At 45.3% G+C, this 27,534-nt stretch overlaps 2 protein-coding genes across 9 annotated transcripts in view; both read left to right on the forward strand.

Annotated features, from left to right (window-relative positions):
- Positions 1-6: 6 nt before the first annotated feature.
- On the forward strand, positions 7-23,150 carry ACOX1 (acyl-CoA oxidase 1, palmitoyl). Of its 3 annotated transcripts, none has more exons than XM_005884250.2 (14): positions 7-175; positions 414-573; positions 5,873-6,033; positions 14,675-14,782; positions 15,866-15,985; positions 16,130-16,245; positions 16,867-17,036; positions 17,969-18,131; positions 18,841-19,031; positions 19,296-19,475; positions 19,595-19,700; positions 19,825-19,968; positions 20,242-20,448; positions 21,323-23,150. In XM_005884250.2, exons 1-14 carry the CDS (start codon positions 55-57, stop codon positions 21,371-21,373), a joined length of 1,998 nt encoding a protein of 665 aa, XP_005884312.1. In that variant the 5' UTR covers positions 7-54; the 3' UTR covers positions 21,374-23,150. The 3 variants fall into 3 exon arrangements, with proteins under 3 accessions (XP_005884312.1, XP_005884313.1, XP_014387317.1); XM_005884251.2 differs by lacking the exon at positions 5,873-6,033 and adding an exon at positions 12,580-12,737; XM_014531831.1 differs by lacking the exons at positions 7-175; positions 414-573 and adding an exon at positions 12,580-12,737 and having other exon boundaries at positions 5,880-6,033.
- Positions 23,151-27,118: 3,968 nt separating this feature from the next.
- FBF1 (Fas (TNFRSF6) binding factor 1) overlaps positions 27,119-27,534 on the forward strand; it is an 18,236-nt gene continuing 17,820 nt past the window's right edge. For 4 of the 6 annotated variants that reach the window (XM_005884252.2, XM_014531850.1, XM_014531851.1 and 1 more), the window contains exon 1: positions 27,119-27,509. The gene's annotated coding sequence lies outside the window, so the exon portion shown is untranslated. The remainder of the gene's footprint in view (positions 27,510-27,534) is intronic. The other 2 variants (XM_005884253.2, XM_014531849.1) reach the window with 2 other exon arrangements.

Consider the following 27,534-nt stretch of genomic DNA (forward strand, 5'->3'; position numbering starts at 1 on the left):
CGCCGGAGATTCTGACAACCTTCGTCGACGCCGCCTCGCCCTCCGCTGCTCCCGATGGCTGTCACCATGAATGAGGACCTGCGCCGGGAGCGGGCCTCCGCCACCTTCAACCCCGAGCTGCTCACGCACATCCTGGACGGCAGCCCGGAGAACACCCGGCGACGCCGAGAGATCGGTGAGGGCTGCGGGCCAGGCCTCCCTCCGTACAGTGTGGGGGTGCTGTAGGACGTAGGCTCTGGCCCAGCTTTGGGGGGAGCCGGGACCCCCGCTTCCGGGGGCGGCTTGTCGCGGGGGAGGATCGCCTATCCGCAGAGGGGACCTGGGCCGTGACTCTGAAACCAGCTGGGATTCAGGGCGGTGTAACGGAGCCCAGCATGCCTGTCTTCGTCTCGATGCCCTTTAATCCCTTGCAGAGAACCTGATTCTGAACGACCCAGACTTCAAGCATGAGGACTTGAACTTCCTCACTTGCAGCCAGCGGTACAAGGTGGCTGTTAGGAAGAGGGCCACCTTGGTGAAGAAGATAAGGGAGTTTGGCATCTCAGACCCTGATGAAATCATGTGGTTTAAAAAGTAGGTATGCCCTCGCGCAGATCCCGTTTTCATTGCAAAAGCCCACACTTGACCTCCGCGGTCTGCGGGTGCGTTTTCCTCGGCTTGTCTGAAAGTTGTGTGTGTGGAAGAGAATGTTTACCTTTGCACCTACGCCCTTTAGGGAATGGCACCGTGGAATGCTGATAACCAAGTGGTGACCCTGCAGTTTTCATTCTCGGGAATCGTACAGATTCTTTCCGCCCGGAGCCTCAGTTTGAGTGATTCCGGTTCAAAATGCCCTCGCTCTTGGTGGGAAGGAGGCTTGCCGCATTTAGGTGCTGGATTCCGGGGGAATTGTCAGTTGTGAGCCCAAACATTTAAGTATTTCGTAGCAATAACATATTTTTCTAGGGTAGAGTAGAACTTGAGCTTCAAATAATGGAGAACGGGATGGATGAAGAACATTAGTAAAACCTCAGAATGAATATAAAGGGCCCTAAGGAGGCGGCATTGTGGAATCTGGTGTTAGTGTTAAACGTTCTCTGGTGCATATGAGGCCTCATAAAAACACCCGGAGGTCCCAGCGCTGAGCAGGGTACCTTTTTTCAGACCATCTGTGTTTTGTTGTTGTATTTTGTTTTTTAATTGGAAAAAATGCTCTTTGTTTTTGCCTTTATCTAAGCAAATACTCTATAATTACATGATCTTATTAATACCAGATTCCCTTTGGCCTGGAGCACCCCTTACACTTCTCACTTATTCCTGGGCATTTCCTCTTTTAGGTTTCTGTATTTTAGAAGAACTTCAATATTTTCATCAATAAAGATTAAATATGATGAATAGTGTATATTCAAAAGCCAAGAAAAAAATGAAACATGTTAAAAGTTTTGCCTTTATGTAGTAATAGTCATTTCTCCCATAATACTGCCTGTAGTTCATTTGGTATCTAATATTTTTCTAAATTTTTTTTTTTTTAAGAGGAAGGGAGAGGGAGAGAGAGAGAGAAACATCAATAATGAGAGAGACTCTGATTGGCTGCCTCCTGCACGCCCCCCCCAACCCCCCGACTGGGGATCGAGCCCACAACCGGAGCATGTGCCCTTACCTGGAATCGAACCATGACCTCCTGGTTCATAGGTTGATGCTCAACCACTGAGCCACACCGACTGGGCTGGTATCTAATTACTGACTTTACCTCGCTATTATTGTCAGTGTGAAATAATTTACTGTGGCCCCTAGCACTACCCTCAGAATTCCTTTCCATTTTGTTATAAAAATACAATTAATTTACTTTTGGTAGCCCCAGTGAAGAGTACTTACTCCCAAATGCTCTTTTGTTCTTGTTAAAGTTTGTAGCTCATGGCTGGGGGGGATATTGAGGTGGAACAGTGATTTTCAACCTTTTCCATCTCATGGCACGCATTAACTCATCACTAAAATTCTGTGGCACAACAAAAAATGTTATATTTTTTGCTAATCTGAAAAAAAAAAGGTATAATTTTGATTCATTTACACCAGACGGCTATTGTTGTGTTGGCTATTGTCATTTTTATTTTTTTATTTGACAAGAGAAAAGTCAGTGCTCCTGACTAAGTGGTCAGATATTATATTTTTTGTTTTAGAGAACTTTTAAATTTTTCTTTATTTCTTTTATTGATTTTAGGGGGAGAGAGAGAAACATTGATTTGTTCTACTTATTAATGCATTTATTGGTGATTTTGTATGTGGCCTGACTGGAAGTCAAACCCAAAATCTTGGCATGTCAGAACAGTGCTCTAACCAGCTGAGCTACCTGGCCAGAGCTGGTATCGCATGTTTTAAAAACCCTTGGGACACACCAGTGCGCCTCTTGCCGCACCCCTGCTGAACATCACAGGTAGAGCAACTCCCTAGAAGATTATGTTTCTGAGTTACCCAACATGGGTTTGTAAACCTTAAAATATTACTAAGATTTTATTATTCCTTAAGATAACACAAAAACAGAGGTTTATTTTGTTCTGCTTTTAAACGGTTGATGCAATGTAGTTCAGAGTTGGTTAGACGATTTCATCATCTGTGATGGTAACCAGACTCAAGTGAAGTCATGAGGAAATAGGACAGAGTCCTTTATGTGGGTTAAAGATTAATGGACAACAGGCAGTTTGGTATTATTCTTCCTGACGTAGACCTTGCTGTTTGGGGATTAAAGGACAAACTTTAACAGGCCCTTTGACATCCTTCCAATATCCATAGGATATGACAGGGAGATCAATATGTTAGTGAAGGGGATTGAAAAGTAATTTGGGCAAGTAGTGAATGCCAAGTCTTAAGCCTCCTTTGAATGTAACTGACACCCACGTCTTAGATAACTAAGCCAGGTAGCTATGACATGGCTTAAATTGTGAGACACATCACATTTCTTAAATGCTAAAATGGGGGTGGGGCGTGCTAGAATTGATGGAAAACTAGAGTATTTCTCTTTCTGGGGATTTTGGGCATTTACTGGTCTCTTTTACATCCACTTCTATTAAAATACAATTCACTTTTGAAGGTGACGGACTATTAGTAAAACAACTTTGAAATTTCTCAACTTGAGCAACAAAAGAATTTTTCAGTCTTTGAGAAAATAAGACCTTGCTGTTGGGGGGATATAAATGCTGTTTTTCTAATCCCCTTTCCTGTCATTTTGTCTGTTAACTAGACTATTTGCTGTGAAAAAACTAAGTGTTCTTAAGAGATTTAAAATTCTAATGAGAATCAGCCATGGATTTTGTTACCTTTTTTAGGTTTTTATTTATTTTTTATTGATTTTGAGAGAGAGAGAAACATCGATTCGTTGCTGCACTTATTTATGTCTCATTGGTTGCTGCTTGATGTGCCCTGACCAGGGATTGACTTGTAACCTTGGCGTAGCAGGGCCACGCTCTAACCAACTGAGCCACCTGGCGGGGCCCTTAGGTTTTTAAAGCCGGTTCCTGGGAAGCATCTTCAGGAGAAATTAAACATAACTTAAAACCAGCACTCAGCCCTGACTGGTTTTCTCAGTGGTTAGAGCGTCAGCCTTTGGACTGAAGGGTCTTGGGTTCGATTCCTAGTCAAGGGCACATACCTTGGTTGCAGACTTGATCCCGGCAACCAATCAATATGTGTCTCTCTCATCGATGTTTCTCTTTCTCTCCCCCACCCCCGCCTCCCCTCCATTCTCTCTAAAAAAAATCAATGGAAAGAATATCCTTGGGTGAGGATTAAAAAGACAAGCACTCAGATTTTGTTCTTAAGTTGATTTTCTCTCTTTTTTTTAAAAAAAAAAATTTTTTTTTTACTGATTTCAGAGAGGAAGGGAGAGATAGAAACATCAATGATGAAAGAGAATCATTGATTGGCTGCCTCCTGGGGATCAAGCCTGCAACCCGGGCATGTGCCCTGACTGGGAATCAAACCGCTGACCTCCTGGTTCATAGGTGGACACTCGGCCACTGAGCCACGTTGGTCGGGCATTAAGTTGGTTTTCAAGGGGCCTCCAAAAACCCCACACAGCTCAGTCTGTTACTAAGAACATAAATATCTGGCAGTCTATTTCGTGTCACATGTTTTCCCCCTCAGTTTCCTAGAATTTTGTGTGTGCCATTGTCATCATTTTATAAGCCCACAGCCTCAGTTCCCTCTTGAAAGTAGGAGTGTCTGTTTTTGGCACCATGTTTAGCACCTACGTGACTGCTTGTATTTCTCAGAAATCTCCTAGGCTCACTTCCTCGTTTGGTAAGACACTCGTTAGGGAGTGCTCTGATTCTCTTGCCTTTGAGAATGACTTCTACACTCAACTGTGTATTGGCCTCGGCTCCTAGTCAGTGAGGTGGGGTGTGTTTGTGAAGTGTGATACTTCCCTCCGGGGCAGCAGTAAAGTGCTGCTAACCCGAGTTACTGGGAAAGCAGCTCCCCTCTCCTGTTCACACTCCTCCTTCCCCTCTCTCCCTCTCAGTTTCAATAACAGTTGATATTGCTGTAAAAATCAGAGACCGTGAAAAAAATAAATAAGTAAAAATCAGAGACCGTGGGAGATGGCTAGTAAAGGTGTTCCTTGGGTGTGTGAGTCTGTCCCAGCACCTCTGCAGGGTGATCTTCCCCCCGAAAGATGGTGGGGTGATTTCAGGGCCTCTGCAGAAGTGAAAAGGGGCAGCCTACCCTCCTGTCCCTTCATTCGTGCTCTGCCTGTACAGACCAGGACACTGGTGGCAACACCACCTCCTCTTCAGCCCTTGAGAAGTCATGAACATCAGTTGTTTATTTTGTACTTCAGGCTCTTTGGACAGACAGACAGATGGAATAAAATAGGCCCCTATAAAATCTATAACGCACTGTAGCCAAGGCTGGCTGTTTAATTTGTATTTTGATTATTGCACAGCTTCTGTTTTTGAGAAAATAGTTGAAGACTGAATGTTATTGTGATTAGAGTTCCTTTAGTCCGGAGTAATTTTCAGAGACCATTGGCGATAGTTCAACAGGCTCATCTTACCTGCTGACCCATCTGTAAACTCTGAAGGCCTTTAGCGATCTCCCGCCCTGGAACATAGAGCTACTTGCCAGCCTGGATGTTCGCTTCGGTTATCTAGGGAAAGGTAGTTTGCATCCTTCTTTTCTTTTCATCGGCAATATGTTATTATGCATCTCTAAGAGAACTCTCTTTTTAACATAGCCACAATAGTGTTGGCATGCAGAGAACATTAACAGAAATTACTTAATGCATCAAATATCCAGTTGGTGCTCACTGTCCTGGCTGTCTTATACTTTTTTGTGTGTGTGGTTTTTTTTTTAAATTGAATTTTATGGGGTGACATTGGTTAATAAGATTATACTCGTATAGGTTTCAGGTTTACGGTTTCATAATACATCATCTGCACATTGTATTATGTGATCACCACCCCAAGTCGAGTCTCCTTCCTACATTCTTCTTCTTTAGGATTTTTTGTAACAGATCTACAAATGTATGGAATTCTTTTGATTTTTCAAATAAGTAAAACCTGAAATAAAGCAAAAATAAAGACACACCAAAAAATCCAACCAATCAAACCAACAAAACAAAAAGCAAAAGGTGTTTTTAGGCTAAAACGATATTAGATTTGCTTCCTGGATTAAGTATAGAATTAAAGAGGAATTCTGACCCTGCAATGATAAGGGGCAGAAAAGATACCACTAGGTTCTGCTGTTGGCTCTTGGGTAGTAAAATGGTAAATTTTGCACTTAATTTCACAGGAAGGGGGTTACATGTTCCTCACCTTCATCCTGGGCCACGCCTGGCAGGAAGGGTGGCAGGTGCAGTTTCTAGAGTGAGGCTGAGACCCTTTTCTTTTCTCTCCTGTAGACTACATATGATCAATTTTGTGGAACCTGTGGGCCTCAATTTCTCCATGTTTATTCCCACCTTGCTGAATCAGGGCACCACTGCTCAGAAAGAGAAATGGCTGCTTCCCGCCCAAGGACTCCAGATAATTGGCACCTACGCCCAGACGGAGCTGGGCCACGGTTAGTCCACAAATGAGGGTCAGTGGGTAACCCACCTCAGGACTTCACTTACCAGGTGACTCCTGGCATTTGGTTTCTTTCTGCTGCTAAACATTTGGGATTTTATTTTTAAATTGTCAAATGTTAAATAAAATCCAGCACCTCATCCTCTCGTAGGTCATTTCCCCCTAAACTGGTCCAGGACTCTGGTCTGAAGCGTCCTTCATTGTCATTTACTGTTGCTCCGTGTGCCCATTTTAACGGGTTGAGCAGTTTCGAAAGATGGGGCTGAATATGTGGCAAAGAGCCCCGTTGTGTTGGTGTCTGATGATTAAAGTGTTGGAAATTCTTGAGAGGGTTAATGCCTCTCCATCTGGTAGATGCCTCTGCTTTAATCAAATGCGGATTTTAATGGCGGAGGATTAGAGCAGTTAGGCGTCTGACTCATGATTTCATCGCCCACTAGCGGGGCTATAAGATGGTTTGAAAAAAAGTCAATGATTCTTTGCTTCTTTTATACATCTTATCTGTACATGTCCATGGACTCTGCATTATGAATAATTCTCGGTTAAATTGTTCCTAAAAGCCTGGCTACTTGCAAGGTTTGTGTTTGGTCTCGATGTGCAATAAGTTTGTTTTCATGGACAAGGCCCCGGGCAGGTTTGTGTGCCTTGAATTTGCACTGCCCTGTCTCGTTTCTAATGACCATATTGCTTCCATTATGTAAATAAAGGAGAGTGAAGAAAGGGAAAGAGGATTTGGTGCATTTTGATTTGTGAACTGGTTTAAGAAAATGCTTTTTATCCTAATCCTGAGAGGGCTCCGACTCCGGTTCCGTGGCGTTCTGAATGCCTTGTCGAGCTCCCACCTAAGATGGGAGCTTCAGGACGGCCAATCTCCAGGAGAAAGGGAAGGAAAATCCCATTCCAGGGGCTTTCTGTCTTGGAGTGTGGGGGAGGGCGAGAGGGAGAGAGTGTGTTTTGTAAATAGGTTGTGGTGCAGAACCCTTTTCTCTCTCAGTATGTATCCCTGCAGGATGTTATGACCAAACAGTCCCACTGCTCATAGGAAGCGTAAGATGTAAACCCTCCCGAGTCTGAATGGGGCTGATGTGTTTTTCTCTTATTGATTGGTCCAGTCCTTCTGCCTCTCTTGATAAAGTACGTTCCAAATATATATTTGCTCTAAATTTTGAAGGAAGAGAGGAAAAAGTGAAGACTTGAACTTCACTGTAGTCTACAGTGAAGGAGCCCAAAAAGGAGCCCAAAAATTGGACTAAGGTCCTGTGTTGCTCTGGGCGAGTGTGCGTATGTGAGAATTTTCTTTTCCTTTGGCTTCTGATTTTCAGATATTTTCTTGAAATCGAACCCCTTTGTCTCGATCTCTACAGTTTACTTTAGAGCAGAGATTTTCAGCTGCTGTGCGAGGCACACTGATGTGCTGCAAGGATTTTTAAAACTCGCGATACCTATTTAGTCAGGGACACGGACCTCTTTTCCCTTAGATGGTCACAAAAAATGACAACAGCCACACAACAATAGCATTCCAATGTGAATGAATCAAAATTATACCTTTCTGTTTTTGTCAGATCAGGAAATGCTAGAAAATATCTTTTGGTGTGCTGCAGGATTTCAGTTATTATGTGTGCCATGAGATGGAAAGGTGGGAAATCACTGCTTAGAGAACGATATATTAGGATTAGGTCTTGTTTCTTGCGGGAATTTTGTTGCCATTGGTGTGAGTTGTGCTTCACCGACTGCTGTTCTTTTCCAGGGAAGCCAGTCATTCCATTAGTTCATTGAAGTCCTGAGACTTTGGAACTTTGATCAACAACAGTTCTCTAAAGTGTTCGCACAGAATTATCTTTCGCCTCTGAGTAGCCCCTGAGCAGTGGAGAGACTCAGTATTGCTCATGCTCATTCCAGGATTCTCAAGAATCTTAGAATTCCACCCCCTGCCGACAGTCTCCATCACCAGTTTTCTCTCTTGCCTGTCTTCCCTCTAAATACGCACATGTCTGCGTAGGCACACAGATTCCCACACACATTTGGTCTGTGGGTCGGTGAGCCTAAGGCAGAGGAGAGGGCTGGGCAGAGGAGAGCACCCTGTGCCTAGGGTTTGCGCGCTGAAGGCATAACCTAGACTGCATGTGGTCCAGTGTTAATCACGCTGACCAGACGCTGCTCCAGGTCACAAAGCCGGTAGTATGTGAGGTCTTCACAGATACTTCATCTTTTCAAGTTCTGGTCACTCCCTAGTGATTCTTCTTGCGTGTCATTTTCTATTACTGACTGTTATCATTGTTATTACTATTAAGGAAAACGAAGCTTATACAATACGTAGTGGTCATCCTTGAAGATGGTGCAGTATCTTTGCAAATTCCCATCACTAATAAAGCATCTTTCTCCCTCTGAAACTTGAACAGTAGTGAACTTGAATTTGTAAGTCACTGATCTGCTCTGTCTCCCCAACATCTGTCCTTTTCCCTGGGTGAGTCTCTTCCTATTGGGGCTGGCCTAGTTTCCCACTGTTAGAAATAACAGTGTCACTTCTTTACAAAAACTGTCCTTTGGGTTATGCCTTTAGAATATCTCAGAAACAAATTACTGCATTAAAGGAAATGAACATTTTCTAGCTTTTATTGCATAGTTCAGTATTTTTCCTGAAACATAGAACCAGTTTACAATATACTTAGCAACTTTTTAGTATACTTGTTGTATCTCCATAGCCTCATCAACATGGTTCCTGTAACTTTGTATTGCTACAAAGAGTTATGTATCTAAGAGTTAAGAGTTTTAATTTTCCAATGTTAGTGTGCCTAGATATTATTATATGTTTTGGCTTACTGTCTGCATTTCTCAAGTATAAAACTGAATTTTTCTTTTTTTTTTTTAATATATTTTATTGATTTCTTACAGAGAGGAAGGGAGAGGGATAGAGAGTTAGAAACATCGATGAGAGAGAAACATCGACCAGCTGCCTCCTGCACACTCCCCACTGGGTATGTGTCTGCAACCAAGGTACATGCCCTTGACCGGAATCGAACCTGGGACCCTTGAGTCTGCAGGCCGACGCTCTATCCATTGAGCCAAACCGGTCAGGGCGAATTTTTCTACTTTAAGTATCGATTAAATGGAATATGCATGTTGATCTTTTGTGAGTATACTGTACCCTTGGAATATTTTTCCTATTGCCTTCTGTTTCATTAAACATTTGGCCGTATGTATTCAATGCACCCTTCTCTGAGTAGGTGTAAGCGTTCTATTTTCTCCCAATCTTGTTGGCTTGATATTCAACATATTGACCTATGTATGCTATAGAGCAGTGGTCGGCAAACTGCGGCTCGTGAGCCACATGTGGCTCTTTGGCCCCTTGAATGTGGCTCTTCCACAAATATCATGTGCGGGCGCGCACGTACAGTGCGATTGAAACTTCGTGGCTCATGCGCAGAAGTCGGTATTTTTTGGAAGAGCCACACTCAAGGGGCCAAAAAACCGCATGTGGCTCGAGAGCCGCAGTTTGCGACCACTGCTAGAGTAATGAATGATCCCTTACTGTTTTTATGATTATTAACTCTTAGCTCATCACCATTGTTATGTTCTTTCTGGTTTATCTTATAATAGTTTCAATTTACTTCTAGAATCTTAAATATATTACAGTCATTTGTTTCTTCCTTTGTTTTTTTCCTAGCATCATAAACTTTGGCTCATTGTTGCTTTGTAAGATATTTTAAAATCTGATAGGATAAGCCTACTATTGTTACATTTCAAGATACATGTATTTGGTGTACTTGCATACTTATTCTTCTAGATGAATTCTGATTGCAATTTATCAAGTCGTAAAATGTATTCTGCAGGAACTTAAAATCCATGTTACATTAAATCCTTGTGATTTATTGGGAAGTATTAAGTTTATTTAGTCCTTTTAGCCAGAATCAGCAATTTCTTTTTTGCTCTTATCTTTTTTATTCATATTATTAGGTATATATTTTTTCCTAATTAAATCTTTAATATCCTGAGCTAAGTTACTTAACCCATTTTAAATATTTTGTTGATTTTGTAAATCTCTTCTTTGGTGTTTCTACTTGAATGATCCTAATCAATAAGAATGCATGATTTTTTTTTCTTTATAGCCTACAGCTTTTCTTTCTTTTTTAAAAATTTTATTTATTGATTTGAGAGAGAGATCGATTTGTTGTTCCACTTATTTATGTATGCATTGGTTGCTTCTTGTATATGCTCTGACCGGGGATCGAACCCACAACCTTGGTGTTTCGGGACAATGCTCCAACCAGCCGAGGTACCCAGCCAAGGCCTTAAAGCTTTTCTAAAATCATTTATGAATGATGGTGTTATTTTTATTTCTTCCTTTCTCTTACATTATCAACCCAATCATTTTATCCTCAGTGTTGTCTGGAAAGGCCTTCAGTGTTATGGTTTTACAAGAATTAACTCTAGTGCTTCACCAAGTTAAATGTAAAATCTATAATAATAAAAGTGTAATATGCTAATTAGGCCTCACAAAAGCTGGGGCTGCGAGGGAAGCCCAGGTCCCCGGTGCCTGGATGGCCTGAGGGAAGCCCGGGTCCTGGGTGCGAGGGAAGCCGGTGCCAGCAGCTGGGGGAAGGAAGGCCTACTCTTGCATGAATTTCGTGCATCAGGCCTCTAGTAATATATAAAGCCCCCGGCCGGGTAGCTCAGTTGGTTAGAGCATCATCCCCATACCCCAAGGTTGCAGCACATGCAAGCATTAACCATTGAATGCATAAATAAGTGGAGCAACAAATCGATGTTTTTCTCTCAGCCTCCCTCCATAACCTTCTCTCTAAAAAATATTTTTAATATAATCTTCATTATGCATAACTTTTTACAATAAATATTTAAGTCAAAGAATTATCTACGATCACTTTCTCCTTGTAACGTGCCTGAATTCCATCCACTTCTAAATAACATTCCTCAGTCTCAAGAACAGCTTCTGGTTGTAGTGGCTTTGTGGTAGCCCTTGTTGTGTGGTGTTACTCCGTGATGCCACGCTCCGCTGCCCGCCTCCCGTGTCTGACGGGGCCTTTCCTCCCCAGGCGCAGCTCTGGTTTCTAGTTTCTAGTAATGCTGCCTCTCAGCGCTGCGCTGCGCTGCGCTGCGCGCCTGGTCCCGGGACACCATTGTCAGCCCTCGTTCAAAGAGTTTTTTTCTTTCCAGGTCCCAGGCATACATTTATTTTTCTCCCTGGTCACCATTCTTTTAAAAACGGGACAGTTGGCATTCTTGATTGTGAGTGAGAGGTACTCTCATCCTTGAGCGTGTTTTTTTTTAACTTTACATTTTGAAATGATTGTAGATTCCTAGGAAGTTGCAGAAATAGCAGAGAGCAGTCCGTGGACCTTTCACCCAGTTTCCACCAGCGCTCACATCTTACTGGACGTTTCCAGGGACAGCTCTGGTTTCGTTCGGCAAGTTGCTAGTGTCCTCATCATTGTTCTCAGCCCAGGGACACTAGACCAGAAGATGTGTTCAGGCGATAAGAGTCTTTATTTTCCTTTTAGGGAGGGAGGAGGAAGGGAGAGAGAGGGAGAGAGGGTCCCACTTATTTATGCATTCATTGCTTGACTCTATTCTTGCATGTGTCCTGACCAGGGAGCAAACCTGCAACCAGTAGGGGGCATGCAGGAAGCTCTCTCCAATCGATGTTTCTCTCAAAAAATAAAAAATAAAATAAAAAAATACAAGGGCATGTAGAAGGCATATAGAACTGTTTCCTATTAAAGATAAATTTACACAAAAGTCTAAGGCATCTGCAGAGTTTAAGTGGAAAAGGATGACGTCAGTCAGTGGAGTTAAAGTCACTGCGAAGATGCCTATCATTAGTGACAATCCCCGTAAACCGTCACGGAGAGTTTGTGAGCCATGAATCTGTTACTTGTGATTGATTAGATGGTCTTCACTAGAAATTGCATGTTTTTTTAATTTCTGAAATTATTGGGGTGAAGAGCACTGCCAGTTTCTGTATGAAGCTGTTTCGCTGGCATGAGGCTAGATCTTTATGAGGAACCGAGTGCAATGAGCAGAGCTGAGACATGTGGGTGGACAGACAGGAGAGCCCAGCGTGACTGAAATCGGACCCCGGAAAAGCTTCCCGAGAGAACTGCCGCGCTGCCTCAGCTGCTCTTCAGAGCAGAGCATGGCACAGCTCAGATCCCGCCTTCCCCGCACCCGCTTCTGATGTCTCGTTTCCTGGGACCGAATGGCCAGCCTGGACCCTCAGCCTTGCTCACAGGGTTTTGTGCTGCACAGGCTTTGGAATCGGCGGTCAGCCCTGCCAGGCGGAGTAATTGCAGAGACGAGTAGTGGACGAAAACACTTCCTGCCACTTCAGAAGGATGGAAATTGCCACCAGCTGGGAAGCGATGCAGAAAGGGGCAGTGCTCTTACACCTGGGAGAGCCCACCCACTAACGCATACTTACAGAAAGTTGTTTTTTTTCTCCTTTCCTTGATCTGTCTGTTCACATTGCTGATTCTCTCCCACCTGATGGCTCTTCTCAAATGCCCACCTTGGCGTGCCTTCGAAGCTTTGTGCACCGAGGGCCTTCGCCCCTGGATCTCCACTTGGGCATGTTCCTGCCCACCTTGCTTCACCAGGCGACTGCGGAGCAGCAGGAGCGCTTCTTCATGCCCGCCTGGAACCTGGAGGTCATTGGCACTTATGCCCAGACAGAGATGGGCCATGGTACGGTGCATTCAGTCTACGTTCTGGGTTGGGCGGGGCGCTGCAGGCTTAGCACACAGGGCGTGCCCGCCACGTGCTAGCGATCGCATGTATAGGCTGTTTACATGCGACCTTTCTGTAGAAGACAGGTTTTTCAACATACAAGTCTTGGCAAAGACATTGCTTTGGTCAGTGAAAGTGAAAGGTTACATGATCACAGAGATATGCTGATTTTTCCCCCCATTAGTTCCCCTTTAGAAGATCAATAATAACAAGTCCGGCCTTGCTAAGTGGGTTTTCAAGCTCACTGAAGTTGCGTAGAATGTATGCATACAGACTCTGAACCCATCTTTCTTCGTTACTGTCTGATTACCCTTACTACTGATACATCATGAACTTGCAGAAATTCCAGAAGAAATACAGATTTATAGTATGTGTGCTCTTTGATTTGCTGACGGGAAGTGAGTGGCTTATATAACCAAAACATGCAGCATTTTATACCTGGAAGTTACTTATGCCTTGATCCAGTAAATTCAGTGAAGTTCTAAAGCTAGCTTTGCCGGAGTTCACAAAAATAAGATTAGCTGTGCCCTGGCCGATGTTGCTCAGTGGTTGGAGGGTCGGCCCTTGCACTGAAGGGTCACTGGCTCAATTCCAGATCCAGGTTCGATCCCAGCCCTGGTTGGGGCGTGTGCAGGAGGCAGCCAATTGATGTGTCCCTCTCACATCAATGTTTCTCTCTCTCTCTCTCTCTCTGATGGTACTCTTCCCTCCCTCCCTTCCATTCTCTCTAAAAATCAGTGGGAAAAATATTCTTGGGTGAGGATTAACCAAAAAAATAAATAACAAGATCAGCTGTGCCTCCAGGCAGTTGGTTTCTGTCTGTCTTTGTCATTCGTTTGCTTCTGGCTTCTTTTTTTCTACTCAGAGGTTTCAGGACATCTGGTCTGTGTATTTGCCATTTGCTCCTTCTTTCTGTGCGACTTCATCTCATGTTATAGCTGCTTTGTCTTTCGGCTTTGGGCTGAATACTGCTTGGCAGGATGTCCAAGGCTCAAAGTGGAATGCCATTTGGTTCAGATGTGCATTTGGAAGCACTTTGTCATCATCGGTTCTGTGTAATGTTATCTCTTTTTCTTAAAAAGCTGCTGCTTTGGTGAGAGGGGTGTAAGTGTCTCTTTCCTTGATTCCCAATCTGGGAAGGTTGTGGTCACACGTAAACCGGCCGTGGCTGCTGTTCACCTTGGAAGTTTCTAAATGTTTGAGAGTTTCCGTGTTAATGAGATCCATCTAGCATTACAAAGCCGTGTGTTGTTAGGGAGAGTGACACTTAGAACATGTTCCTGTGTCTTTAAGAGAATTGGCACATCTGTATTGGGATTTAAAACATGACTCCCTGCCCCTCATGAGTAAACATGGCACTGGGAGCTCTTCCTGGTCACACCAGTGAGCCGGCCAGGGCGGAGTCACCATCCTAGGTCTTTTCCCCAAATGTGACACCTTTTTAAGATCTTGTTTGCCATTCTAGCAATTATTCTGAAATAAATTCTCAATTTACAAGACCTTGAACTAGATAGTCTCTTCCTGTCACGTTATCTTAGTCTTCGCAGTTGGTGAGGAAAACACCATAGTCTGAGTTGAAATTGGCATACTCACAACTTAGAGGTGGGTGTAAAAGGGCAGTTAACTGTGAAATTCATGTCCTGTGATCTTATGAACTATGATTCTAAGCTGCCTTTACTTTTACTTCTGGTTGCTCTAAATGATGTTACCTGGTTCAGCATAGGGAGTTATGTATCTTGGTTATCAACCATGGGCGGCTCATCTAAAAACACTGTATTGTCGTTAGAGCTTGTTATTGTCTGAGCTATTGGAGCTTAGAGGACTGGCCGGGAGAGTTTACTCTGTACCTGTTTTTCCCTTATTCTAGCTGACGTGCGTGCAATTTCTTTCCTCAGGGACGCATCTGCGAGGCTTGGAAACCACAGCCACGTATGACCCTGAAACCCAGGAGTTTGTTCTCAATAGTCCGACTGTGACCTCCATCAAGTGGTGGCCAGGCGGACGTAAGTGAGCTACTTCACAGTTACTGGATGTTTTAAGATCATGTTTAGAATGGAGAGCTTATATGAGAATATCGTTTTGAAATATAGAAAAAACTCCTTTTTCTTAATAGAAAAACTCTTAAGACTTAACTATCCTAAGCTATTTCACATTCTCCCGAGCACGTTACAGATGCTTACACCTCGCAGAGCGCAGAAGGAGCGCGGTCTCGCTCTGCTTTTCTCAGTTTCCATCGGAGCTGTCCGAGGATTAGCGCAGTTTACATCGTCATCATCCAAATGACTATACTCCCTGTTTGGTTAGTCATTTCTGTATTGAAAAGCACTTGAGTTATTTTCAGATTTTTATTATAAATAAGTTTGACATGAAACTTATTTAATATTGTCTTCCATTCCGAGCCATTGTCTTAGGATATATATTTCAGATGGCGTTAGTGCTTGAAGGATTTTGTTATTCACGTTATATATTTCAATACATTTTTGTAAGAAACAGAGTAGCATGCAAAAAGAAGACACAAATTCTGGATGTACTAACCAGAAATCTCCTGCCAGCGCTGGCTCTCAAGCCTCTGCATGAGGGGCTACGCTCGCTGCTGCTCAAGGTGCTGGCCACTGCCGTGCACCCCTGCGGAGCACTCCGAGGGCCGCTGGTTGGCGAGGGAACGGAATCTTTTATTTCATTGTAATTAATATAAATGGTCACGGGTGGCTGGTGGCTACTGCTTTGGAAAGCATTACCTTCTAAATAGTAGAAGAGAAAGTAGAACTGAGCCATCTTGTAAAATAAATTGCTATCAAGTCAAGGAGTTGTACATCTTAAACTTAGAAGCTATTATATGTCAGTTATCCCATTAAAAAGCTTATGCATATATATATGGAAATGAAGGAAGGCTGTGCCAAACTGCCATACATTTTAATAACTCTCATCTTACATAGATTTTCTTCTGAAAACTAGGCTGTCATAAGAAAGGTTTTCTGCACACTGTTGAGAATCTAGTGTTACATTTAACATGTTTTCTCTTTCATTTCTGTCCCTTGAACATGTAAGAACGGCTCTCTGTGTCTCTTGTGTTTTTGATGTTGCAGTTGGAAAGACTTCAAATCATGCGATAGTACTAGCCCAGCTCTACACCCAGGGGAAATGCTATGGATTACATGCCTTCATTGTGCCTATTCGGGAAATTGGAACCCACAAGCCTTTGCCAGGTTAGACTTGTTCATCTGATGTTGAGATGAAAACTTAAAGTGACCGCTTTCTTCTGCAAAAAGCATAAGACACAACTGAAGGGGAGGGGTCAGCCAGGAATTCCAGAGCATGGGCCCTGGTGACTTTCCTTTCTCCCGTGGTAGGGATCACCGTTGGCGACATTGGCCCCAAATTCGGCTACGATGAGATGGATAATGGCTACCTGAAGATGGACCATTATCGTATCCCCAGGGAAAACATGCTGATGAAGTACGCCCAGGTATGTGAGACAGGAGGAGCAGTGGTGTCGGGCGCAGGTCGCTGTGGCTGGTGATGACCTCAGGGTTCAAAGGGCCTGTTTTTAGGAGCTACTGACATGGTTTTACTTCTGATGCTTCTTCTATTATGACAGTGAAGCCAGAAGCCGTTGGCAGGTCTGAAGAGCGTATCCTGGTCTGCTAAGCCAGCGGCCTCAAACTTGAGGGCGCGTTAGAATCATCTGGAGAGCCGGCTAAAGTCCAGATTGCTTCGCCCCCAGAGTTTTTATTTAATGAGATTTTTATATGTATTTTATTTTATTGATTTTTAGAGAGAGAGGAAGGGAGTTGGGGAGAGAGAGTAACATCAGTGTGAGAGCAGAAACATTGACCGAATGCCTCCTACACCCCCCTATCAGGGATTGAGCCCGCAACCTGGGCCTGTGCCCTGACCGGGAATCAAACCAGCAACCTTTCGGTGCCCAAGATAATGCCCGACCAATCGAGTCACACCGGCCAGGGCTTTCTATTTCAAACAAGTTCCCAGGCAATGCCCGTGTGCCGTTCGGGGACCTTACGTGGAGAACCGCTGGCCTGAGCTGCTCGGGTTCCACAGAGGAAGCTGAGCCCGTGTTCTTTTCCAGGTGAAGCCTGACGGCACCTACGTGAAGCCCGTGAGTAACAAGCTGACCTACGGGACCATGGTGTTCATCAGGTCCTTCCTCGTGGGAGAAGCTGCCCGGAGCCTGGCCAAGGCCTGCACCATTGCCATCCGATACAGCGCCGTGAGGCACCAGTCGGAAATCAAGCCGGGGTAAGGGGGTGGGCTGAGTGGGCTCATCACTGAACACCTGGCTTTGAGCCCAGTCAGATACCAAATTCCCGAATGCGGCGCAGAGAAGACGCCCTGGCCATGAACTTAGCGAAGGTGGCAGTGTACTGCGCCTGCTACTTAGAACCTAAACTTCCTTTTCTTAATGGAAAGATGAGAATACCACCTCATTATTCTTAACCTGCTAAGAAAAGCAGTAATAATATTATTTGAGCTCTACTCATGAAATGTTCAAAACAACAAAGGCAGTTTGAAAATTCGGATTGCTACGAACAGCTACAAATTGGGCATGGCGAAAGTGACATTGAACTTGGCTCCCTGTTGTGTCCATGCCCGTAGTTTATCCCTACTACTGCCTTTCACTTGGGCATGACTCCCTGGTAACCTTTCACTCCGAAAGAAGGAATAAAGAAATTGATAAGAGCAGACCTTCTTAGAATTCAAATATTTACCTGTGCATGGGGTCTTCTCCATAGTTGTGGTCAAGATATAATTTACTCAGCCATCTAGTTAGCAGGTTAGATCTCTTTACCATTGCCTTCCTCCTATGAAGTTAACTAACTTTGCTTTTGTACATTGCCGTAAGATACAGTTTCCTTAGTCATGCTGGAAAGAGAGAGAAAGATCTGAACTTCACAGCTAGAAACGTGTGTCCACCTAAGACGGGGGTTAAGAGCGTCTTCTGTGGCAACATAGTCTCGTTGTAAATCGAGGGTCTGCCCCTTACCAGCTGCGTGAGTGCAGTTAGGGCCTGGACCTCCCCTGTTCCCATCTGTAAAAAGGGGTAATACGTGTTACCTCACAGGGTCTTTATGAGGATGAAATAGGATAATACCAAAGTGCTCAGACTAGAACCCGGCGCAGAGGCAGTTCTGTGTGTGTGTATAACTTTTTTTCCTTTTTCTATGTTTTAGTGAACCAGAACCACAGATTTTGGATTTTCAAACCCAGCAATATAAACTCTTCCCACTGCTGGCCACTGCCTATGCCTTCCATTTTGTAGGCGCCTACATGAAGGAGACCTACCATCGCATCAATGAAGACATTGGCCACGGGGACCTGAGCGAGCTGCCCGAGGTGCGTGTGGAGGCTCATGCGCTCAGGGGCACCCTTCTCTTTCACGTTTGCCTGTTAGATAGTGTCCAGAGGAAAGTACGCGTTGCGGTTTCTTGAATGATCCATATATTCTCAAAAGATCCAAAAAATTCTTCTGATTGAATAGAGTTAGCTATGAAGACATGTAGGGTTTATTTCTTGGTTTTTTATTTTTTAAATTTTATTGTTTAAACTATTACAAATAGTAGTACATATGTTTCTTCCCTCCCCCCATTGTATTTTTTATTTTTATTGATTTCAGAGAGGAGAGATAGAAACATCAATGATAAGAAAGAATCATTGATTGGTTGCCTCCTGCACGCCCCACACTGGGGATCGAACCCACAACCCAGGCATGTGCTCTGACCGAGAATCAAACCACGACCTCCTGGTTCATAGGTTGACGCTTAACCACTGAGCCACGCCGGTTGGGCTGTGAGTTTGGTCTTTAAGTTTCCGAAGTGCTGCACCATGTTGGTCGCCTGTTAATAACGTGGAGACTTTTGCCAAGTAGAGCAGTTCCGAGGGAGTGGGGAGTGGGAGTCACCAGGACAGTAGATGCCCACGCTGCTTCCGAGACATGCGTGGCGGGTGATTTTGAAAGTGACCAGCGCTGGCAGGGGAGGGTTAGTGTTTCTCCTCGGAACTCAGCTGTCAGCGCACACGTTCTGACGACCTTGCTTGCCCTCAGCTTCATGCCCTCACCGCCGGGCTGAAGGCTTTCACCTCCTGGACAACTAACACCGCCATCGAAGCGTGTCGGATGGCCTGTGGCGGGCACGGCTACTCTCACTGCAGCGGCCTCCCAAACATCTACGTCACCTTCACCCCGACCTGCACCTTCGAGGGAGAAAACACCGTCATGATGCTGCAGACCGCCCGGTGAGAGTCTTTACCGCGATGACTGGCCTGCTAGCTAGAGTGTTCGAGTCCTTTCCACCGGTTCCGGTTACCGTGTTTTCTCTTCACATTAAATTTGTTCCTGAAAGACATCATTGTGCCTTCTGTCCAGACCCACTCTGTTGATCTTGTGATCAGACTAGCAAGTGTGAAACTCAGCTGTCCCATAACTCACACCTTTTGAAGGTTTGGTTTGGTTTCTGTTTCACAAGAAGCAGGTTACTGAAAGCATGTATGTTGCTTTAGGTTTCTGATGAAAAGTTACGACCAGGTGCACTCAGGAAAGCTGGTGTGTGGCATGGTGTCCTACTTGAATGACCTGCCCAGTCAGCGCATCCAGCCGCAGCAGGTGGCCGTGTGGCCCACCGTGGTGGACATCAACAGCCCCCACAGCCTCACCGAAGCCTATCGGCTCCGGGCGGCCAGGTGAGCTCCCCCTCGGGGCAGCCGTGGGCCGCGGGCTGGGGGCCTGAAGGAAGAGGAAGGAGGCGTGGGCACCATGGATCCCTTCCTCCGAGCTTCAGTTTTCTTTCATTTCTTAACAGATTAGTAGAAATCGCTGCCAAAAACCTTCAGACTGAAGTGAGTCACAGAAAAAGCAAGGAGGTCGCGTGGAACCTGACTTCCGTGGACCTCGTGCGAGCTAGTGAGGTCAGTGATGGCGCTGCGCTCCCGGCCCGGCCTCCCGCAGCCACCCGCCTCGCTCTCTGGCAGAAGCTGTCGCTGGTGGCGACTCCTGCAGAGTTCTCACCTCTGCTGCCCTCTCTTTATCCAGGCGCACTGCCACTATGTGACAGTTAAGCTCTTTTCAGAGCAGCTCCTCAAAATTCAAGATAAGCCCATCCAGGCCGTCTTGAGGAATTTGTGCCTCTTGTATTCTCTGTACGGGATCAGTCAGAAGGCGGGGGATTTTCTTCAGGTCAGTATTTGCTTAAGTTGAAGTCTTTTTTTGGTAGAAAAATGATTGTGGTCTGATGTATAGTTGTGCATGCATACAATATATCGAGCTGTCTACATACAGGGGTGGGCAACCATAGGTTCGCAGTTGTTCGTATGGAAAAAGACACGCAGGTTACGATTATTACAATAGCGTCCTTAACTCAAAAGAACGTCACACGGCAACGGTGACCCTCCATTGCCCACCCCTGGACAGACACATCTATACGCCGTTGGCGTGTTTTGTTTCTTGCAGGAGAACATCCTGACAGACTCTCAGATCACCCAGGTGCACCAGCGCATCAAGGAGCTACTGACCGTGATCCGCCCGGACGCTGTCACGCTCATCGATGCGTTTGATTTCCAGGATGTGTCGCTGGGCTCCGTGCTGGGCCACTACGATGGCAACGTGTATGAAAACCTGTTCGAGTGGGCCAAGACCTCCCCGCTCAACAAAGACGAGGTAACGAGCAGTGTCCTCTCACCTGGGTGATTCTTCGGGTCCATGTTAGACAGCAAAGACCTCTGGGCGGCTCCGTCTGCGAAGCTCACCTCGGACAGTCGTTATTCAAGCAGCAGGTTCAGAAGGGAACTGGGTTATTCCTGCAGCGAGCAGGTGTAACTTCCTTGACTATTTCGTAAGTCGTTGAAGTTTTTCAAACATTCACAAAAGGAGAAGACTGCGCTGCAGGGCCACATGCCCTTTCTCATGCTGCCACCACTGTCTACTTAGGGCCAACCTCCACCCTCTCCTCCTAAGGATTGTTATTATTTTTAATTCTTTATTGTTGAAAGTATTACATATGTCTTCCTTTTCCCCCATTGACCTCTCCCCCCAGCACAAGCCCTCACCCCCCTACTGTCCGTGTCTATTGCTAAGGATTATTTTGAAACAGATCTAAGATGCCAGATAATTTTATCCATAGATATTTCAATAAATACATATCTCTAAAAGATAAGGATTATATCATGAGCTACTCCTTGTCCAGAGCTTCCCAGTTGGCTCAATTCTGTTTCCCCCCCCTTCAAATTCTTTGGATCAGGATCCAGATAAGGCCCTGATGATTTCTTGGTTAAAAGTATGCTCTTTTAGCCCTGGTCGGTGGCTCAGTGGTTAGAACATCAGCCAAGCACTGAAGGGTCTCAGGTTCCATTCCCAGCCCCAGTCCGATGTTTCTTTCTTCTCTTTCTTCTCTCTCTTCCCCCCTCCATTCCTCCCTTTCACTCTCTAAAAATCAGTGGGAAGAATATCCTTAGGTGAGGATGAACAACAACAGAAAGTGTGCTTTTACACTGCAAGCTCCTGACCAGTCATTTCTCCCCCTCCCTTCCCTCAGGTCCATGAATCTTTCTACAAGCACCTGAAGCCACTGCAGTCCAAGCTCTGAAGGTCACGACCTCAGTCCTCCACGCCCCTGCACCTGCCACACAAACCTGCACGGAATCTTGATCCAATGCAGAGAGCTTTGGAGCACATGATAAACGGACCCTTTCCTCTTTATAAATGAAGAAAACAATGACCAGCTTTCAGAGATTAAATGAAAAAACAAATGTTTTAAGTGCAATTAACACTAAAAGAGACCTGCTAAGCATTCAGAAAAAGCTTTAAGAAATGCAGTATGATTTCCCTTTGTAACGCTGCTGATCCCAGGCCATAACTTTTGATAATTCATAGAGTTTAACTACTAAGTAGTTAATTTTTCACTCTTAATTGCTAATCACTGGATAATAGTGTTTTTAAGCAAACGTATTTTTGAAGTGGGGTAGCATCCTTCTGAGCTTTCCTGCTGAATGCCCTACCCCTCCCACCATGGGCCCTGGCTTAAAAGCAGTTCCGAAGAAAACGGATGGGAGAAATGAACTAATCAGGAAATTTGGTGAGTCCGGCTTGACACATTTTCTGTCTGCTTGCCCTTGATTGCTGACGTATTTTCTAATTGTTCACAGTAGCATTTGTCCAACACAAGGATTTCTTCAGTACAGGCCCACTGTGAGGTCATGGTCCTGCGCTATTGGAAATTAATCTTCCATTTGCAGGATCCCTAAATTGTCACTGTAGTAGCACTGCATCTCCCTTTGTCCCCAACATCTTGGGAAGAGGTAGGTAGCAGAGTTATCTCATAGGACCTTTGGCAGTGATGGGACTTCAATCAGTGGTGTTTGATCTCCCGCCCGCCCTCCTCCCCTAACCTCCTGAAGGAGGTGCTGAAGAAAGGAGAGAGCCACCGTTCCTTCCTGGTGGAGTGAGTGTAGGGAGAGCTCTCGGTCACGGTTACTGTGACTTTGGCGGCCATGTTCACTGGAAAGCCTGGAACAATCCAGATTTCATACGTGCTGTCATTTTGGCTAAACCATTAACATGCTTGGAGGTTCCAGCACCCGGCATGACAGAAGTAAAAGCATCACTCAGGCTGCCTCTGACGCCCCGGGTACCACAGGAAACCCTTGGCGAACCGTGTGTTCTGATTTTGGATCAGAAAATATAATCATTGGAACTATGGCTGAAGGATAAATGGAAGTTGCATAGAATCTGTTACTTACTGTACATCTGGTTTTATTTTCAGTATGTTTCTAGGAGTTTTATCTGAACTGCTAAGTTGTCCTTTCAACTGAAATCTAATGTACACAATCATTCTATATGTAAAGGGTAAACATGTATCTCTTAATGAGTTTTATTCTTAAAATCAATGTAAAACAACATATCACTTGATTTTAATTTTTTTAACCTGCTAACGGTGTCTGTGAAACCAGTTGTTTCTGCCTCAGGAAGCTGGTTGTCCTAGAACTGTCTTGAAGAAGTGCTGTAGTTCATGGAAATTAATTCCTACCTGGGACATAAAATCTGTCCCCGTAATTGGAGAATTTTAGGCCCAGCAGGAATGCTTGTCTGTCAACACAAGCCTTACTCTCTCCGCCAGGAGGATTAATTGACAATTGTGTTAAGATTGAAGTAAAAAGCACCATGTTCATCTCATTTGAGTATTTCTTGACAGTAGTTCAGATTCTGAGAAATAATATTTAAATTACTGGATATTGACCTGTTAAATACAGAATTGTTTCACAATCAGTGCTTAAGCACCTTACCCACAGATGAACATCTGTAATCATGATCTGTGTTTGAAATACATGCACCTAATAAAAAACTAAATCTGATATTTGATACCATTTTTATTAATATTGGAATGTTTTGTCTTGAACTTTACTCACTGTAATCAAAGAATAAAGATGTAGTAAAACCTCACTAATTTGTAGTGTCAAGAGGGCAAGAGTGTACCACATAATTAAACATAAGTTCAAATTATGAAGAACTTGAAGTAATGGGCTTATTAGGTTTAGGTAACACTGAGAACTAAGGAAGGAGTGAGGCTGCCTGAGCCGGCAGCCGACCATCCGCTGTCATTGCCGCCGTTGTCTCGGGAGCCAGGAGCGCTCTGGTCCACTTAGACCTGTTTTGTTGACTGCTGAACAGGAAGCGGCAGATCCAGTCTGCTGTCCCTGAGAAGGCAGACTTGGCCATCGGTAAGTTTGTGTTGGGCACTTTTGTGTAAATTAGATTTTCAAAGAGTACAAAGGTAAACCAACCTTGTCTCCTCCAAAATGATGGTAAAGACTGAGTAAAATTAGTAAGGTTTTCCTATTAGATGATACTGACCTAAGTTTCTGTAAAAGTACTCTGAGCAGTGCTCAAAAGTTTGAGGTTTGGCTCAGTGGATAGAGCGTTGGCCTACGGATTCAAGGGTCCCAGGTTCGATTCCGGTCAAGGGCATGTACCTTGGTTGCGGGCACATACCCAGTAGGGGGAGTGCAGGAGGCAGCTGATCGATGTTTCTCTCTCATCGAATGCTGAGTACAGATAGAAAAAAAATGTATTTTAAAAAAAAGTTTGAGGTTTAATAGGGAACTTTTGCTCTTGTAGCGGATGAAAGTTGATTCTTCCTCGGGTTTGGAGCTCTGTCTTCCCTGTTAGGTATGTGCTGAGGGGGATTTCAGTGTTTGCACCGTAGTGACCTCAGGACACTTGGGGCCGGTCCTGGGTGTGGCTGCAGCATCACTGGCTCCAGAACACTTCCCTTGCGGCGTGAACTGTGTTGACATGCGCTCTGAGAACTCACGGCCCGGAATTTCAGGGTCTCTCTCCCTGGAGGCATTTTGTATTCTCGAAGTTAACATGTTAGATCTTAATTCTTGCCTTTCTTCCGTGAAGGGCTTTGGCTGGAGAAATAGAACTGTTCAAGTTCACGACCCCAGGAGTTCTCTGGGGAATGCTGCTCGGTCCCTGCTCCCCTTTCTCAGTTCTTCCCGTCCATCTGATCAGGGAGGGAGAGAGTAGATGCAGATCTTTCTAACGCTGCTGGTCCTTTTCCACGCGTGGAAGCTAGCTATGCCTGGAGTTAGAGGCTGCCTTGAAGCAGCAGCTGCTCCTGCGGCTGGAGAAGGAGCAGAGCCAGGAAACTGCTTATTCTGCCTGAGCCTAGGAGTCTTCGTTGATTCTCCTGATGCCCATCAAGGTTTGGTCATTTTCATGGAGTAACAGAGATCATCTCAACTAATTGAATGTTTATTACTCAGTATTTTACTTGGAGGATTAGAGCAAGTCATAGGTAAATGACTAAAGATTTTTTCATTCTAAAATGGTGGTGGTGGGCCGAAACCGGTTTGGCTCAGTGGATAGAGCGTCAGCCTGCGGACTGAAAGGCCCCGGGTTCGATTCCGGTCAAGGGCATGTGCCTGGGTTGCGGGCACATCCCCAGTAGGAGATGTGCAGGAGGCAGCTGATCGATGTTTCTCTCTCATCGATGTTTCTAATTCTCTATCCCTCTCCCTTCCTCTCTGTAAAAAATCAATAAAATATATTTAAAAAAAATAAAATAAAATGGTGGTGGTGGTTTCCCCCCGCCGGTGTGGCTCAGTGGTTGAGCATTGACCTATGAACCAGGAGGTCACGGTTCGATTCCTGTTCAGGGCACATGCCCGGGTTGCAGGCTCGATCCCCAGTGTGGGGGCGTGCAGGCGGCAGCTGATCCATGATTCTCTCTCATCTTCGTTTCTCTCTCTCCCTCTCTGAAGTCAATAAAAATGGTGGCAGTGGTGTTTTGCTTTTAGCTGTGCATACTTATTAAATTTGTCAGTAACTATTTCTGTGGCCCATGACAGTAAATAGAATTATAAGGACTCTTTGGAGTGAGTTACCAGATGTTAGCTGTTGCAGATCTGCACATTCCTAGATTCTAAGGGGGGGTTGTTTGTGTGATTTTGCCTTAAATTTAAGTGAACCATTCACTGTCTCAGGAAGATCATGGAAAATTGGAAGTGATTTTAAGAATTCTGAACCAGCCCTGGCCAGGTAGTTCAGTTGGTTAGAGCATTGTCCCAGTAGGCCAAGGTTTGTAAGCTCAATCCCCAGTCAGGACACATACAAGAACCAACTAGTGAATGCATAAATAAGTGGAACAACAAATCAATGGTTCTCTCTCAAATTTTTAACCCTTTGAGTGCCAACCAATATCCTAGGAACTATGCTAAAATTGCCAAGGCATTTTTGCTGATTTTACAGCAGTTTAGAAAAAAAATTATGAATCGCAAGTAAATGAAGTTACATATTCAAAAACTTAAGGAAACCTTTACTACATTTGTTTTCATCTTTGGCATATATGGTTTGCTGATTGTATTATAAAATACTAGTAGAAAAAAAAATTTGAACAAAACACATAATGTTAAAATAAAGCGCTCCCAGCACTTTTGGCAAAAGACACTCAAAGGGTTAAAAAAGAATTCTGAACCAAAATAAGTTGTTTTGCCACAATACTCTTGACTTTCATAGATTAGGTAACAAATATGTAATCTCCCACATAATATTCAGACTGGTGACTGCTACTTTGTGAAAACCATTTTATTTACAATTGCTGTGGATTCAAGGGTAGGACTTGTATCCGTTGGAATGTATAATTTCTTTGCGACTCTTTTCCTTTTACTTGTGGTTTGAGTTTGGTTCCTGCCTGACAAGTTGCACTTAGCTTGCGTTGTTGCCCGACCCTGGCTGGACACTCAGCGGGGACGGGAGTACAGTCAGGTGCATGGGTCCATAGCATGTCAGTCACGGTGGGACAGGGGTGAGCCACCAACACTGTTAGCCAAACCACTCACCCCTTTTCCCTTTGTTAAATCGAAAGACCCTTAATAAAACCTGTAATTAACACAAAACGTGTTGTGTGTCTTTATTGGGGATGGTACTGGGTTTCATTCTGGCGTTGCATCTTTGATTTTCTTCATTGAACAGTTAGGTCACAGCCACTTCCCTAAGCTTTGGAATGTGGGATACATACATAATTATGGCTTAACGTGTCCGTCTTCCAAACTTAACACATTTCTCACGCCCTCCCGGTCAGGAGTCAGCCCACAGAAGAGTGTTCTGTCTTAGATCCCAGATGTATTCTCCTTGGAGTCAGGGGCCCTCTTCCCAAAGTGGCGTTGAGGCAGCTCCTAGCAACGGCCGAGTAGTGAGCCGAGTCCGGGTTTCGGCTAACGGCCGCGACGGGGCACCCTGGGAAATGTAGTTCATCTTAGCGTCTCCTGTTCCGTTGGTCCCGGCAGGTGAGCGGGTCTCAAACTACAACTCCCAGGATGCCTCGTGCCTCCTCTTTCGAAAGCCGGGAGACTGAGAGCTGGGCATCGGCTGGGTTCCGAAGCGGGAGGCCTGACCGAGCTGGGCCGGCACCCGGGGCTATGGCTCGGACAAGTCCCAGGGGCTGCTCCCGCGAAGGGAAGGGCGCGTAACCCGGGGGCTGCCAGGGGCTGGGAGGGTCGTCGGCTGGCCGAGGCCGGGTTTCGGCTAACGGCCGCGACGGGGCACCCTGGGAAATGTAGTTCATCTTAGCGTCTCCTGTTCCGTTGGTCCCGGCAGGTGAGCGGGTCTCAAACTACAACTCCCAGGATGCCTCGTGCCTCCTCTTTCGAAAGCCGGGAGACTGAGAGCTGGGCATCGGCTGGGTTCCGAAGCGGGAGGCCTGACCGAGCTGGGCCGGCACCCGGGGCTATGGCTCGGACAAGTCCCAGGGGCTGCTCCCGCGAAGGGAAGGGCGCGTAACCCGGGGGCTGCCAGGGGCTGGGAGGGTCGTCGGCTGCGCTGCGGTACGCGGCATCGGGACCGAGGGGTGCCCCCGGGAGGACCATCGCTAAGGGGCAGGCTCGGGGTTTTAAAACGACGCACGGAGTTGGCCGAGCAGGTGCGACGACATGACGGTGCTCGTGGCCCCGTGGCCTTTGTCGACCGTTAGACATCCCCGCGGTCTGGAAGGCTGGGACCCGACCCACCGGAGTGACCGGAAGTGCCTGGATGTGCTGAGACAAAGCGCGTTTGCACCTTTAGGTCGTGAAAATGGCCATTACAGAGAAAAAGAAACACGAACATTCAGAGTGGCCCCTGTTTGTAACCCCAGATAAACTTTGCATCTAATAACAGGACAGGCCGACAGCGGAGAAACAAGATGACCCCCTCTGACCCCTTCCTTCCAAGGCGGGCCGCAGGTCGGTTCCGGGCGCCGCAGGTCGG

This window comes from Myotis brandtii, unplaced genomic scaffold (assembly GCF_000412655.1).
Source record: "Myotis brandtii unplaced genomic scaffold, ASM41265v1 scaffold825, whole genome shotgun sequence".
Lineage (NCBI taxonomy): Eukaryota > Metazoa > Chordata > Mammalia > Chiroptera > Vespertilionidae > Myotis > Myotis brandtii.